Source organism: Silene latifolia, chromosome Y (assembly GCF_048544455.1).
Source record: "Silene latifolia isolate original U9 population chromosome Y, ASM4854445v1, whole genome shotgun sequence".
In the NCBI taxonomy this organism is placed as follows: domain Eukaryota; kingdom Viridiplantae; phylum Streptophyta; class Magnoliopsida; order Caryophyllales; family Caryophyllaceae; genus Silene; species Silene latifolia.
The window spans coordinates 458,628,596-458,643,267 of NC_133538.1; the positions used below are offsets into that span (position 1 = coordinate 458,628,596).

The window sequence follows — 14,672 nt, forward strand, 5'->3', positions numbered from 1 at the left end:
AGTTGCTCTTGGCATGAAACCTGTCGATGTAGGGTATCCCTGAGATTTACAAAGTCTCCATGCTTGAAATTATTATGGCTCCATAAGTTTAGTATGGTAGGAACCTCCTTGTTGCTTGTCGTATAACTATGTAAAAACTTTGTAATTATCAAGAGTGTAAAATTTGATGTCTACATGAAATGTCTAAAGCCTATTGAAGCTTGTAAATTGAGTGAAAGACTAGAACACTATCAATCATAGCGAGAGAGCAGTGAGTTTAGAGAGGAAGAAGTTTCTTCTCGGTTTCTCTTTTTAATATAGCTCGACTCGACTTGTCTATTTGTTGATGGATATACAAGTATATTTAACTCGAAATGCCTAGATGTCGATACTCGTACTTGACAACACTGAGGAATTTTTGCCATTTTAAGATAAAATATTTAATACACCGTACTAATAATATGAAATATATTATTTTCTATTTTGGCCATAGCTGTATATTCAGACTCAGCGGAAGAAAGGGACACCGTGTGCTGTTTCTTTGTCTTCCAAGAGACGGGACTAGTACCCAAAAACATACAATAAGCAGTCAAAGATCGTAGGGTCAAAGGACAACTCGCATAATCAGCATCACAATAGACAGACAAATTGAGAGAAGCATCAGAACGAAACAACAGGCCTTGGCCAGGACTGCGTTTCAAATATCGTACAACCCGTAATGCGGCATTCCAGTGGGTCTCTCGTGGCTCATGCATAAAACAAGATAGAATATGAACACTGTAGGATAGATTTGGCCTGGTATTAGTTAAATAAATAAGACGACCAACCAGTCTACGGTATGATTCTGGCGCCTTAAGCACAACATCATCAACTAAGGCGAGCTTGTGTTGCTGTTCGACTGGCACAGGAACCGGTTTACTGCCAAGTAAACCCGTCTCAGTCAAGATGTCTATGGCGTATTTCCTTTGACAAAGGAATATCCTAGTCGAATTTCTCGCAGCCTCAAGACCCAAGAAATACTTTAATGCTCCGAGATCTTTCATATGGAAACATGAGCTTAAATAGTCCTTTACACGACGTATAGCTGCGGCATCATTGCCTCCAATCACGAGGTCATCTACGTAGACCAAAATATATATCTCGACTCCAGAAGCGAAATAAGTAAATAAGGAGTAATCGTACATATACAGCACAAAACCGTAAGAAACTAGGGAGGCCGAGAGTTTCTCAAACCAACAACGAGAAGCTTGTCGGAGACCGTATAAAGACTTTTTAAGACGACAAACTTTACCTGGCACATCAACAGAATATCCAAGAGGCAATTTCATGTATACTTCTTCTTCTAAATCGCCATGAAGAAAGGCATTATGCACATCCATTTGATGTAATTCCCATCCTCGAGCTGCAACAATGGTTAGAAAAACACGAACAGTGACCATCTTAGCAGTGGGTGCAAAAGTTTCAAAGAAATCAAACCCCTTCTTCTTGAAGATTTCCAAGAATAACAAGACGAGCTTTAAATCGTTCAACCGAGCCATCTGCTTTCAATTTTATCTTATAGATCCATTTATTACCAATGGCTTTCTTACGTACGGGCAAATCAACAATGTCCCATGTACCATTGCGATTTAAAGCGTCCAATTCAAGATTCATTGTATCACACCATCGACTATCTTTCACGGCTTCACGAAAAGAATTGGGTTCTACACAAGCATCAACAACAGCTACAAAAGAACGATGACGAACGGAAAATTTATCACTAGAAACATAATGCGATAAACAGTAAGGCATACCTGATAAAGATGATAGAACGAGATCACTTGGAGAGGGGCTATATTTTCCGTCTTCACTCAAGACCCGAGCATTCACGGTTACATACTCATCCTCACTATACTTGGACCACGACACATGTGGTCGCTTCCCTCGACCATAACCGTCCTGCTCATGTGTAGGTAAACTGGGTTTGGCATCCCCTGAATTGGTATCAGACTGCTCTCCGTTCACGGGTTCTGTATCAGACGTACCAGGCTGAGCTCCTCCCTCAGCTGAAACACGGGTCTGGTCCGTGTTTGCAGCAGAATCAGCACCAACATCATTCAAAATTAACTCATCATCATCCTCAAAAACAAAGCTGGCATCGTTCGTGCTAGGAGTATTCTGTGTGTTGGGCGAATTTGTGTGTTCTAGTAAATAGGGAAAAACATTTTCATTAAAGACGACATCCCTTGACACAAAAATTCTTTGGTATCCAAATCGTATACTTCCCATCCCTTCTTACCGTAAGGAAAACCCACTAGCATACACCTTCTACTACTAGCCCCAAACTTGTCACCGTCTTTACGCTGATGTCTCACATAACACAAACAACGAAATATACGCAAATTATCGTAACTAGGCACCTTACCAAACAATAATTCATACGGAGTGCGTCCCTTTAGCAAAACAGATGGGGTCCTATTAATTAAATACGTGGCACTTAAAATACATTCTCCCCAAAAATCAATAGGAAAATTAGCTTGAAATCGTAAAGGTCTCGCAATGATAAGAATGTGATGATGCTTTCGCTCAACTCTCCCATTTTGCTGAGAAGTACCCACACATGTCGTCTGATAAATAATCCCATGACTAGCAAAATAATCTTTTAAACAAGTAAATTCAGTCCCATTATCAGAACGAACCACTTTCACATCCATATTAAATTGCCTTTTGCCCATAACGATAAAATTACGCAATAATTGAGAAACCTCATCTTTCGACTTAATTAAATAAACCCACACAGCCCGGGAAAAATCATTAACAATAGTCAAGAAATAATGACTCCCGCAAGACGAAGGGGTACGATAATCACCCTACAAATCAACGTGAATTAATTCAAAAATAGCTTTTGCTTTATTATCACTTGTATTAAATCGTTCCCTTGTTTGTTTTGCACGCAAACAAATATCACAAGTCTCATCAAAATTCTTATTATTGCTAACAAAAGGTAAAAGATTCACTACTCTCTTCGAAGGGTGTCCTAACCGCTAATGCCAGAGACGTGCTTCACCTTCGTCCTTTCTTGTTGCCATAACCCGCGCACTACTGACCCCTCGAAGTAAATATAGCCTCCCTCTTTGATCACCCGTTCCAATCGTCTTCATCGAGACGCGGTCCTCTATAACGCACATATTGTTAGTGAAATTCACCGTACAATCAAGTTCTAAATAAAGTTGATACACGGACACCAAGTTACAATGGAAATTAGGGACAAATAGAACGTTTATTAATTTTAATTTAACATTCACAGTAGCACATCCTTTCTTCGTAGCTTTTGCAAACTTGCCATTCGGAAGTGTAATCATACAAGTTTCAATGTCTTGTATGTTTCCCAATATATCGTAACACCCTGTCATATGATGCATGGCACCAGAATCGAGTAACCAAAAAAAACCATTTTCCGTCTTACCATTCATACGTGTATTAGAACTTGAGGCTTTGGAATGATTCACGTATGCTTCCCATTTTTCTTTGGGTATGCTGATGTACTCTTCTTGGCTCTCGGAATTACCATCATTAACTCGGGCATTATTCGCTCCTCTACCACCACTTCCTTCATAACCACCATGTCCACCACCGCGTATCCTGTCCCTCCATCCTTTCGGGTATCCAATAATATCAAAACATCGGGCTCGAGTATGCCCGTATTTGTTGCACTTGTCACAGTGAGTTCGTGGTGCATCGACCTCCCTCTCCTTTGCTTCCTCTGTTCTCGGCAGAACAACACCTGTTGGCTGGAATCCGGCAGCGAAACCAACAGGGTCTGCTCTCGTCTCTCCATCACGAGTCCCTGCAACTTTCGGCTTCAACTTACCACGGACTCCCTCCTCTTGTATCAAGGTAGAGTAAGCCCTATTAAGAGATGGTAAGGGTTCCTGCAACAAAAGGTTAGAAGAAACAGTAGAGTAATCAGAACCAAGCCCCAATAAGAAGTCGTGTAATTTGCTTTGATCACGCTTCTTCTCGAGTTACTTGTTAATCCCACACTTACAACCATTACAATCGCAAGTCGGGTCTCTATCATATTTATCAAGCTCATCCCAATATCGTTTGAGCCGTCCAAAGTACTCGACAATAGTCTCATTGTCGCCTTGCTTTCATCCTGCAATGGCAGCCTTCACACGATGTAATTTTGGACCGTTACCGATGCTAAAACGTTGTTCTATATCGTCCCAAAGTGCCTTAGCTTCCTCAACATATGTAATCGACGAACAAAGGCTTGGTTCAATCGTGTTGAAAATCCAATTCACTATCATCGCATTCACCATATACCAATCTTCAAGGTCTTCAGAATCATCGGCTGGTTTCTTAATCGAACCATCGATGAAACCCGTCTTCTTCTTCGAACGGAGCGCTCCCTTCATCTTCACGGCCCATTCATCATAATTATCTCCTTTCAACTCGACCACAATCAATTTATCTCCGGATTTATCGGAGGTTGAAAGGAAATACGGACTGAGCTTTGTGCCTTTCGTCATACCATCAAATTCAAAATCAGAATTTGCGTTTGTACCGTCAGATTCTATATCGGAATCTGCATTTGTGTCGTGCTCACTACCAGCGCTCAAGATTTCAATATCTCCATCTTTGTCGCTCATACGATGCTAGAAAACCTAGCTCTGATACCATGTAAAGAAGCAGACAAATTAGGGGAAAGATTTTTGTGTTTTTATTGATCTGTTTGATACAATATGCAAGACATGTATATATAGGTTTACAACATATAAGAAACCCTATAATCTACCGACATAATATAAACAATATAAACGAAATATGGAAACATGACCATAAAAAAAATACGAGGAATAAAAACGGATCAAAACGTATCTCGTAACAATCATAGCGAGAGAGCAGTGAGTTTAGAGAGGAAGAAGTTTCTTCTCGGTTTCTCTTTTTAATATAGCTCGACTCGACTTGTCTATTTGTTGATGGATATACAAGTATCTTTAACTCGAAATGCCTAGACGTCGATACTCGTACTTGACAACACTGAGGAATTTTTGCCATTTTAAGAAAAAATATTTACTACACCGTACTAATAATATGAAATATATGGCCCGTATCATTTTATTTATGATTTTTTTCTTCCACCAAGAATGACCCATCGTCCCATCCTAAAAAAATAATCACCATTAGATATAGACTAATGATAGTATACTCGTAATAAACTTTGGATAAAGTTACACACCATTTTGTGATAATTAAGTTTGGATAAAGTCATAATAAAACTAAAACTAAATCCAAAACCAAATCCAAATCCAAATCCTTTCCAATTTCCCTACCTACCCTCACCACATCCTCCACAGTCCACACTAGAGCTGGTCAACAAGCACGGCCCAGCCCGATCCACCATATCGAGCTCAAAACTCACCAGGCTGACTAGCTAGCTCGTGTGCTAGTCCAACAAAGCCCACTTCCAACCCTGGTCAAAGTCTCCCAGTCCAATCCGTCCAAGCCCACTAAAAAAGGCTTAATTGGGCCGGGCTCTTGCCATACATAAGGGAATTCAATCCGACCCAGCCCAGCCCTCACCATCCTGATGGTCGAACTCGGGCTACTCTATCGCATTCCGCACTAGCTGGGGCCAATGAACACCTCTACGGCTCTACTCCATACTACCCAAACAAGTAAACATCCGTTAATTCACCCCCATCCGATAACGACATCTCATTTTTCAATGTTATCACCCTATCATTTGATTCCGCTCCATACCCTTATCTACCCTCACCACATCCTCCACACTAACCACAACACCAAGGTCACAGCCTAATGATGACGTGTCCATCTTCTCACAGGAAGCACACCACACTACACTACTTGACTAGATCTAAAAAATAAACGCCACGTGGCGGTCACATCATTCAACACCCCTATCCATTATACCATACACCCAGGTATATAGTACTTCCTACTCCCAATATTAAAATAAATAAATAAATAAATAACAAAAGCCCCACTACTTAACGGTTATCACTTTCCATAAACTCTTTCTATCTCCTATTTCAAACTACGTCTTTCGTTTCTAAAAAAAATCATGCATAAAATTTAATTTTTCATCCATCATAGTGGTTTTGTAATCTTGATTCGTGTTTTGATTAATTAAATTCTAAATTATCAGGTATGTGTTAAAATTACTTCGTGTTTTGATTAATTAAATTCTAACATATCGGGTTTGTGTTGAAATTACATTAAACCCTAAAAGTTGTATAGTACCGTGAATTAAATTAAATTTTTATGTTTTACCTTTCATTATTCATGATTAGATTTGTGGTTTCGAGTGTAATATTCATCATATGGCACTATCATATTCACTCAAAATTTAGTGTGTAACACCCCACGTTAATTGAAGAGGTCAAGTGATAAGCTTAAATAACTAGTGCTTAAAGGGATTGAAAGTACTACTCCTATCATCTACTCATATCATCTGTGGGTCATGTACACAACCAGGCGAGCTACCGTGAGTGACCGCTCCCGACCTATGGTTTGGGCCGGGTGTTACATAGTGAATATGATGATTTAGTTTCATGAACATGTCTTATCAAGTGTGATATTCATCATAAGTCATTATTATATTCATTTTGATTTTAGTGAATATGATAATATAATTTGATGAATATGTAGTATTTAGTATGATATTCACCCTATGATACTATTATATTCACGTTGAGTTAAATGAATATGATAGTGTAATTTGATGAACATGTGTTATGTAATGTGATATTCATTATATGACACTATTATATTCACTTTGAGTTTAGTAAAGATAGCGGTCTAATTTCATGATTATAAACTGTAAATTTGATAAATTTCGAATACAAATAAATTAAAGAGAATTACGAATTTAATAAATAATAGGATTTTAAATTTTATAAATTGAGTAATTTAGAAAAGAAAAATATACTGTGAGAAATGTAATGGGTAGTTTATTTTTTTAATTTTTTTTAACCATAACTACTATGGGTGGCAAATTATATCCTACTCTCAGGAGTAGGGAGTAAGATACACTCATGGTAGTTATGGGTAAAAAAAAAAGAAAAAAGAGAAAAAAGAAAAAAAAAAAACTACCCACTACTTCTCTATTAGTATCTTTTTTTTTTTCTTTTCTAAATTACTCAATTTATCAAATTTAAAATCCTATTGAATTTATTAAATTCGTAGTTTTCTTTCATTTATTTGTATTCGAGTTTTATCAAATTTACAGTTCATAGTCATCAAATTGGACCGATATTCGCTAAACTCAAAGTGAATATAACAGTGTCATAAAATGAATATCACATTACATAACACACTTTCATTAAATTACACTATCATATTCATTTAACTCAACGTGAATATAATTGTATCATAAGGTGAATATCACACTAAATACTACATATTCATCAAATTATATTACTCCCTCCATTATACTATATATGACGTTTTAAGAAAAATCACACTTATTAAGAAATTTTTTTGCTCATCATTATGGTATTAATTAAGGATTATTTATTGGCTTTGAAAATAGGAAATTTACTCCTCTCAAGCAAACTAACCACTCATGTGAAAGTTTTCAACTCAATAGCAAACTTATTGAAAACAAACAATGTACATTATGCATTAAATACATTAATTAAAGAGTGTTCATAGTCTTTAAAAATTCTAAAACGTCATTTAAAAAAAAAATTCTATCAAATGCTTAAACGTCTTCTATTGAATAATGGAGGGAGTATCATATTCACTAAAATCAAAATGAATATAATAGTGACTTATGATGAATATCACACTTGATAAGACATATTCATCAAATTAAATTATCATATTCACTAAATTCTGAGTGAATATGATAGTGTCATATGATGAATATCACACTCGAAACCACAAATTTAATCATAAATAATGAGAGATAAAACATAAAAACTCAATTTAATTTACGGTATTATACAACTTTTAGGGTTTATGTAATTTCAACGCAAACCCGATAAATTAGAATTTAATTAATTAAAACACGAAGTAATTTTAACACATACCTGATAAGTTAGAATTTAATTAATCAAAACTCGAATCAAGATTACAAAACCACTGTGTTGGATGGAAAATTAAATTTTATGGACGATTTAATTTTTTGATAGAAACGGAAGACGTAGTTTGAAACAGGAGAAAGAAAGAGTTTATGGGAAGTGATAACTGTTGAGTAGTGGGAGACCTTTGTTATTTAATTTTTTTATTTTTTTTTAATATTGGGAGTAGGAAGTACCATAGACCTGGGTTATGGTATAAGAATTGACTATGGGTAGGATATAATAGTAATATAAAACAATAAAATAATAAAACACCTCTCCTCTATCTAATCTAAAAGACCTAATGATGACGTGTCCATCTAAAAGTCACAGCCTCCATATAAATACCCCTCATTTTTTTCTTCATTTCTTTTCCCCCTTTTCTTCTCCATCCTCATCTTCAACCGTCTTTTCTTAACTAAAAAAACAAAAGGAAAAAATCGTAAATCGGAAATTAATCAGTTTCCCCCCAATTTTCTAGGGTTTCCGATTTTGCAAATTTCAATCATTTCATTTAGAGATTGTATACATTTGCGGTTTGTTTTTTGTATTATTTTTCTGTCTTGGCTCGAGATCCGGGCCAAGTACAGAATTTATTTCGGGTATTTGATTGTCTGAGCTAGGGTTAGGTTTACGGTTAGGGTTTTGATCTTGAATAGATTGAAGTTCGGAAGTTTTCGTCGCCGAAGTTGAGGTAAAGATCGGTTTGATTATTTGATTTGCGCAACATTTTTAGTGATTAATTTGATTTTTGATGCGATTGAGTTGATGTTATAGATGCAATATGATTCATCGGCAGGTATAGAAATAGTATATTACTTGATGAATTTTTTTATGTAGCATTTTTGTTATTAGTTCGAGATTGTGTCATTTCTTTCAACACAAATTATCGTGTAAAACCGCTGTAGGCCGTGTAACGGCTTAGTAATGCTTGTGCACGTCATGACTTGTTTATCATTGGATGAGAATTGAAATGTACTCGAAGAATATGACCGTGTTAGAGTGTGTGAGACGGTTCTTTTATTGGTTAAACACTCATTTATTACGAGTACTATTAAGAAACGACTATTTTTATACTCCCTCTATTCATATCCAAACACACCATTCATCATTTTGACACTATTAACAAGCCAAGAGAATCTTCGATATTACTTGCAATATATAAAGAAAAAATATAGTCATGTAAGATCTTGTTTGATTTGCCTTTTGTAAATACAATAAGAATATCAATTTTTTTTTATGATGTAAAATTAAAGATTTACGTTAAAATTTGCGCATTGGCAAACGTGTAAAAGAGAAATGGCGTGTTTGGATTTGAATGGAGAGAGTAAATAAAAGAGTCATACCGAAGAGGTCTTAGCGAAGTCGTGAAGAGTGAAGACGGAGGTTTTGTGATAATAGGTCAGAGGTTCAGAACCCCCTCCGCCCATATTTGTAGTGACTTTGCTCCCCATTTGACACTAAAAAAATTACATAAAAGAGTCACCAAGATACTCAATAATTATTCAAGCGGTTTTGTGTGTACAACGCTATTATATGAGAGTTCAATGGTTTATTATGTGGATTTTCTTGATTGTAGACTTCAATGGTTAATATTGATGTATGCACGGTTGATTTATTTTTCTGGTGAATTTGTGTATTAATGATAAAGATTGAAGTGGAATGGAGATGTTAGAGAGGTTAGTTGATTAGGGCTTTTTGGTATGTGTTAATGTTGATGTCCGGTGTTTTAGGGTTTAAGTCGGTTGATTTGGAGAGATGGCGTCAAACGAGGGATTCTTGACAGAAGAGCAGAGGGAGGTGTTGAAGATGGCAAGTCTAACTGTAGAGAACTCGGCCCCGATTCCTTCAAAGAGTTTGTCATCATCACCGAAAGGAACGTCTATTTTAGCTGGTAACAACAATCATGGTAAATGTGGTGGTGGTGGTGGTGGTGGAGGAAAGGCACCATCTGTGAAGCATACACGTCGAACACATTCGGGGAAGTCCATCAAAGTTAAGAAGGGTGAGTATCATTTCTCATTACTTTGTGTATTATGATCTATAGGTTTGGCTGGCCTGGATTGAAGTGCACTATGTATAATTGTAGGCTCTTTTGTTGTTTATTAAAATGTCTCGGATTTTGTATGTTTTTATGTGCTTCTTCCTTGGTTGAGTTTTCTAACTATATATCATCAGCCACTTAAAATTGTGGATACGTAACAATGTTGGCATGTTTTTTTGGCGAATAATTCAATTATGTGGTATACTCATAATCTCATATTATGCTATTCGTACATGATTTGGTAGTGACTGTATGATTTCGGTTTTATCACTACTCGGCAAAAATTCTCTCAAGCTCTTGATAGAAATAATTTCTTTAAAATGGTGAGTCGTAAAGGCCTATCAAAATCAGTGACATGATTTTAAAATATGAGCAACTGGCAAGATATTGGTTAGCAAAACAGAATAGGCACATCTAGTTGACCCAATGCATTTTGTCTGGCTGTTCCCCGAAAAGTCTGCATTAGCATTGGTCTGGCTGTGGTACATTGATAGTTTGATACCTCAAGTTATTGGTTTTATTAGTTATTTACAGAATAACATTTTCTAGAGTCTGAAATAGGAGATACACAATTGTCAGCTTATGGTCAGGTCATGCTTGTGCGGAAATTTCTCTTCTGCAGATGTTTACTGCATTTAAAATAAGGGGACGATATTGGTGATCTAGGTGTTCATAGCTGAAGTTAGCTTGCTTTAGTTGATCCGCTCTCAACAGCTAGAGGTTACATATTCCATGTTATTCCGTTGAAAAGAAAATGAAACAAGGAGCAGGCTTTGGTAGTTTTAGTTGCTGCAGTAAATTTTGAGTCAGTTTGAACCAAGATTACTGAATCTTTGATTCCATTAGCTCACCAAAATAGCTGATATTTGATTTAATTCTTAGACGTAGTTTTCATTGTTGGTTCTCCGAAAACAGCCTTGGCCTCTGTTTGCGTTGGTTACACTACTCATGGAGCCCTGGAGGCACAGCGTAATGTGGTTATTTGATGTTTATATATGGGGCTGTTAAGCGATTTACTTATCTATCTGTTAACCAAATATCGTTTACTGATCCTCGTGGTCATGATTTATGAGAAGAATTTGTGCGATTATTTATACTGGGTTTTTTTTCTCTTGTTGATAGATTTTACTTGTGTTGATAACTAATATGACGAGTTGTACATGACTGTCGCAGTTTGTGTATTAAGAATGTGCTTTTTACCTGCAAGGATCATCTTTACCTATGATGCAATTTCCCCCTAGTAGGGATGCCCCATAGGCCATTGATTATTGCGTTTTGATATTTTAGGAGATGTAGGATTGTGGCATAGCTTTGACTGATTAGAAAAACTGTTGCATAGAAGTAATGAACGTGAATCTAGATAGCGTTATTTTCATCATGTACTGATATCCTGTGCTGAAGTAATGCTAGCGAATTCCAAATCAATCTGGACCAAGGCTACATCGTTGCTGCTCTTTGTTGTCTGTGGCATGTATACTTGTTGGATCCCATTGTTTCACTTGTCATGAAGACCTCCTCAGTCATGGGGTATCTCATTTTTGTACTATTTTCCTTGATTTGCCAATACTCGTAATACTGTGATTGTTTGATTTCAGTTATGACAGTGCGGTAACAAAATGTGATTCCAAGGGGGGAAAATTAATACATAGATGATACACGTAGAATTTTGGATATCTTTCAATGTGATTCTCTGGATTGTGCGTGAAGTAATATGAGCCTCATACTTGTTTTACATGTTATCTTGAAATTTTGTTGTGGAGTCGAAGCTAAAATCTTGTTAAACCCAGTAGTTTTCTATGCCTATTCTGTAAAAGTTATGTTCTTATCTTTCTGAAGATGCAATTTTATTTTCCTATTTCTTGTTCAGTTTTTGCTCCCTATAACTGATTGGTCCTCTAATTGTCTTTAACATGTTTTATCTTTTTAAGATTAAGATTGATTATTCTCTTAATTTTGTTTCTAAAATGTTCCCTCCCTAATTTGACAGAGGGCGCTGGTGGCAAGGGGACGTGGGGAAGGCTAATTGACATCGATTGTGAAGCCCACCTTGATCGTAACGATCCTAACTATGATAGTGACGAGGTGGATATTCTGCTCTTTTCTTGCTTTCTAATGTTTAGTTGGCATGTGTAATAACGTCTGGTTAAGTTTCATCTGCTAATACATTTTTTTATGCTTTTGGCAGGAGCCATACAAACTTGTTGCAGCAGATGTCACCAATCCTTTGGATGATTATAAAAAGGCTTTGGTTTCAATCATTGAGGAGTACTTCAGCACTGGTGTTGTGGAAGTGGCAGTATCTGATATTAGAGAACTAGGATCAAGTGAATATCATCCGTACTTCATAAAGAGGGTTGTGTCATTGGCTATGGATAGGCATGACAAGGAGAAGGAGATGGCCTCTGTTCTGCTTTCAGCCCTTTATGCGGATGTTATCAGCCCAGCTCAAATTAGTCAGGGTTTTATTGTACTGCTTGAGTCAGCAGATGACCTTTCTGTTGATATTCCGGACGCTGTCAATGTACTTGCCTTATTTGTTGCTCGTGCTGTTGTCGATGACATACTTCCTCCAGCATTCGTTAGAAGAGTTCAGAAAATTCTCCCAGAGTCTTCAAAGGGGCTACAGGCCATCCAAGTTGCTGACAAGAGCTATCTCTCGGCTCCACACCATGCAGAACTTGTAGAGCGGAAGTGGGGTGGTAGTACTCATCTAACTGTTGAAGAAGTGAAGAAGAAGATTACTGATTTACTTGGAGAATATGCTGAGAATGGAGATACTATGGAAGCTTGTAGGTGCATTAGAGAGCTCGGGGTCTCGTTTTTCCATCACGAAGTTGTGAAGAGAGCATTAGTTCTTTCCATGGAGAAGCCATCTGCTGAACCACTCATTAGAAAGCTTTTGGAGGAAGCATCTGACGAAGGGCTGATAAGCAGCAGTCAGATGATCAAGGGGTTCTATCGGATGGAGGAAATTCTCGATGACCTTTGTCTTGATATTCCGGCAGCTAGATCATTGTTTCAGTCCTTGATACCTAAAGCAATTTTTGAAGGATGGCTTGACCCTTCTTTCCCGAAGTCAGCCACCGAAGATGGTGCTGTGCCAAGGCAAGACAATGAGAAGGTGAAACGATACAAGGAAGAGGTTGTGACCATGATTCATGAATACTTCCTTTCTGATGATATTCCGGAGCTCATTCAAAGTCTCATGGATCTCGGGGCTCCTGAATTAAACCCAATCTTCTTAAAGAGACTTATAACTCTTGCCATGGATCGTAAAAACCGGGAGAAAGAGATGGCATCCGTCCTTCTCTCTGCACTTCATATTGAGATATTCTCCACTGAAGACATTGTGAATGGTTTTGTCTTACTCTTGGAATCCGCTGAAGACACAGCTCTGGATATCTTGGGTGCCTCTAATGAGCTGGCTCTCTACCTTGCCAGGGCCGTAATTGACGATGTTCTGGCACCATTGAACTTGGATGAGATAGCTTGCAAGCTACCGGCAAACTGCAGTGGGAGTGAAACTGTACATATGGCCAGGTCTCTTGTTTTCTCCCGTCATGCTGGTGAGAGAATCCTGAGGTGTTGGGGAGGTGGGAGCGGATGGGCAGTAGAGGACGCGAAAGACAAGATATGGAAGCTTCTAGAAGAGTACGAGAGTGGAGGGGTGGTTGGAGAAGCGTGTCGGTGCATTAGAGATCTTGGGTTGCCCTTTTTTAACCACGAGGTTGTGAAGAAAGCACTGGTCATGGCTATGGAGAAGAAAAATGACCGGATGCTCGATTTGCTACAAGAGTGCTTTGTTGTGGGGATCATCACGACTAACCAGATGACTAAAGGGTTTGCTCGCGTCAAGGATGGTATTGACGACCTGGCGCTTGACATTCCCAATGCCAAGGAAAAGTTCGAATCATATGTGGAGCGTGCCAAGAAGCAGGGTTGGATTCTTCCGTCCTTAGAATCATCGGCCTCGTTTGTCGCAGCTTACTGAAGGCGAGTCGTCTTGTGGTGTTTTTTTTTCGTCTCCCATAAGTCACTGTTTACTTAAATACTCTTGCTAGTCGAGTTGCATCCCTTTCTGTCGTTGTGGTTGTACCGTCTTCTTGTATGATTTTAACTTGCAATATCATTTTCATTAGTGTTGAAAGAGATATATATGGAGTACACAAAAACTTCGGAGAGACGGTCTCTCAATAGCGTTATTGAGAGACCTCTCACAATTTTCCCTCGATTTTTCTCTATTTGTTTGGTTGATCAGATTCAGATTTGATTGATGTGTTTTTGCTTCCTCGTATTTTTTGTGCTCATTGTTCATATCACCATATGTCCAATGAGCCGAGGGAATGCGAATTACTTCGTATGATTTAGCCTAATTGCGGAAGGTAAGGGGTTATTTAACTGTTGATAAGGTATGCTGATGTGTTCTCAGCTTGAATTACGTAATGCGTTGGTTCATTTAATACCTGCTGTGGCTTTTTGGGTTGGTGGTATATGATCAGCTCATACGTTTCCGTTGACTCATCCGGGATCCGTGTAATGTTTAATCAATCAATCATTAATATATCAATACAATATTT

The 14,672-nt window shown here is 37.6% G+C and overlaps 1 protein-coding gene across 1 annotated transcript; it reads left to right on the forward strand.

Moving 5' to 3' along the window:
* The first annotated feature begins 8,420 nt into the window (after positions 1–8,420).
* On the forward strand, positions 8,421–14,248 carry LOC141633432 (MA3 DOMAIN-CONTAINING TRANSLATION REGULATORY FACTOR 1-like). Its single transcript, XM_074445905.1, has 4 exons — positions 8,421–8,745; positions 9,785–10,056; positions 12,083–12,177; positions 12,281–14,248. The coding sequence occupies exons 2-4, from the start codon at positions 9,810–9,812 to the stop codon at positions 14,084–14,086; spliced, it is 2,148 nt and encodes a 715-aa protein (XP_074302006.1). The 5' UTR covers positions 8,421–8,745; positions 9,785–9,809; the 3' UTR covers positions 14,087–14,248.
* The last annotated feature ends 424 nt before the right edge of the window (positions 14,249–14,672 follow it).

Bases quoted from the DNA above. Each gene is read 5' to 3' on its own strand.
- LOC141633432 (XM_074445905.1), top strand. From the start codon at position 9,810: ATGGCGTCAAACGAGGGATTCTTGACAGAAGAGCAGAGGGAGGTGTTG. The intron at 10,057-12,082 runs GTGAGTATCATT...CTAATTTGACAG, and splicing joins GTCCATCAAAGTTAAGAAGG to AGGGCGCTGGTGGCAAGGGG. The intron at 12,178-12,280 runs GTGGATATTCTG...TGCTTTTGGCAG, and splicing joins CTAACTATGATAGTGACGAG to GAGCCATACAAACTTGTTGC.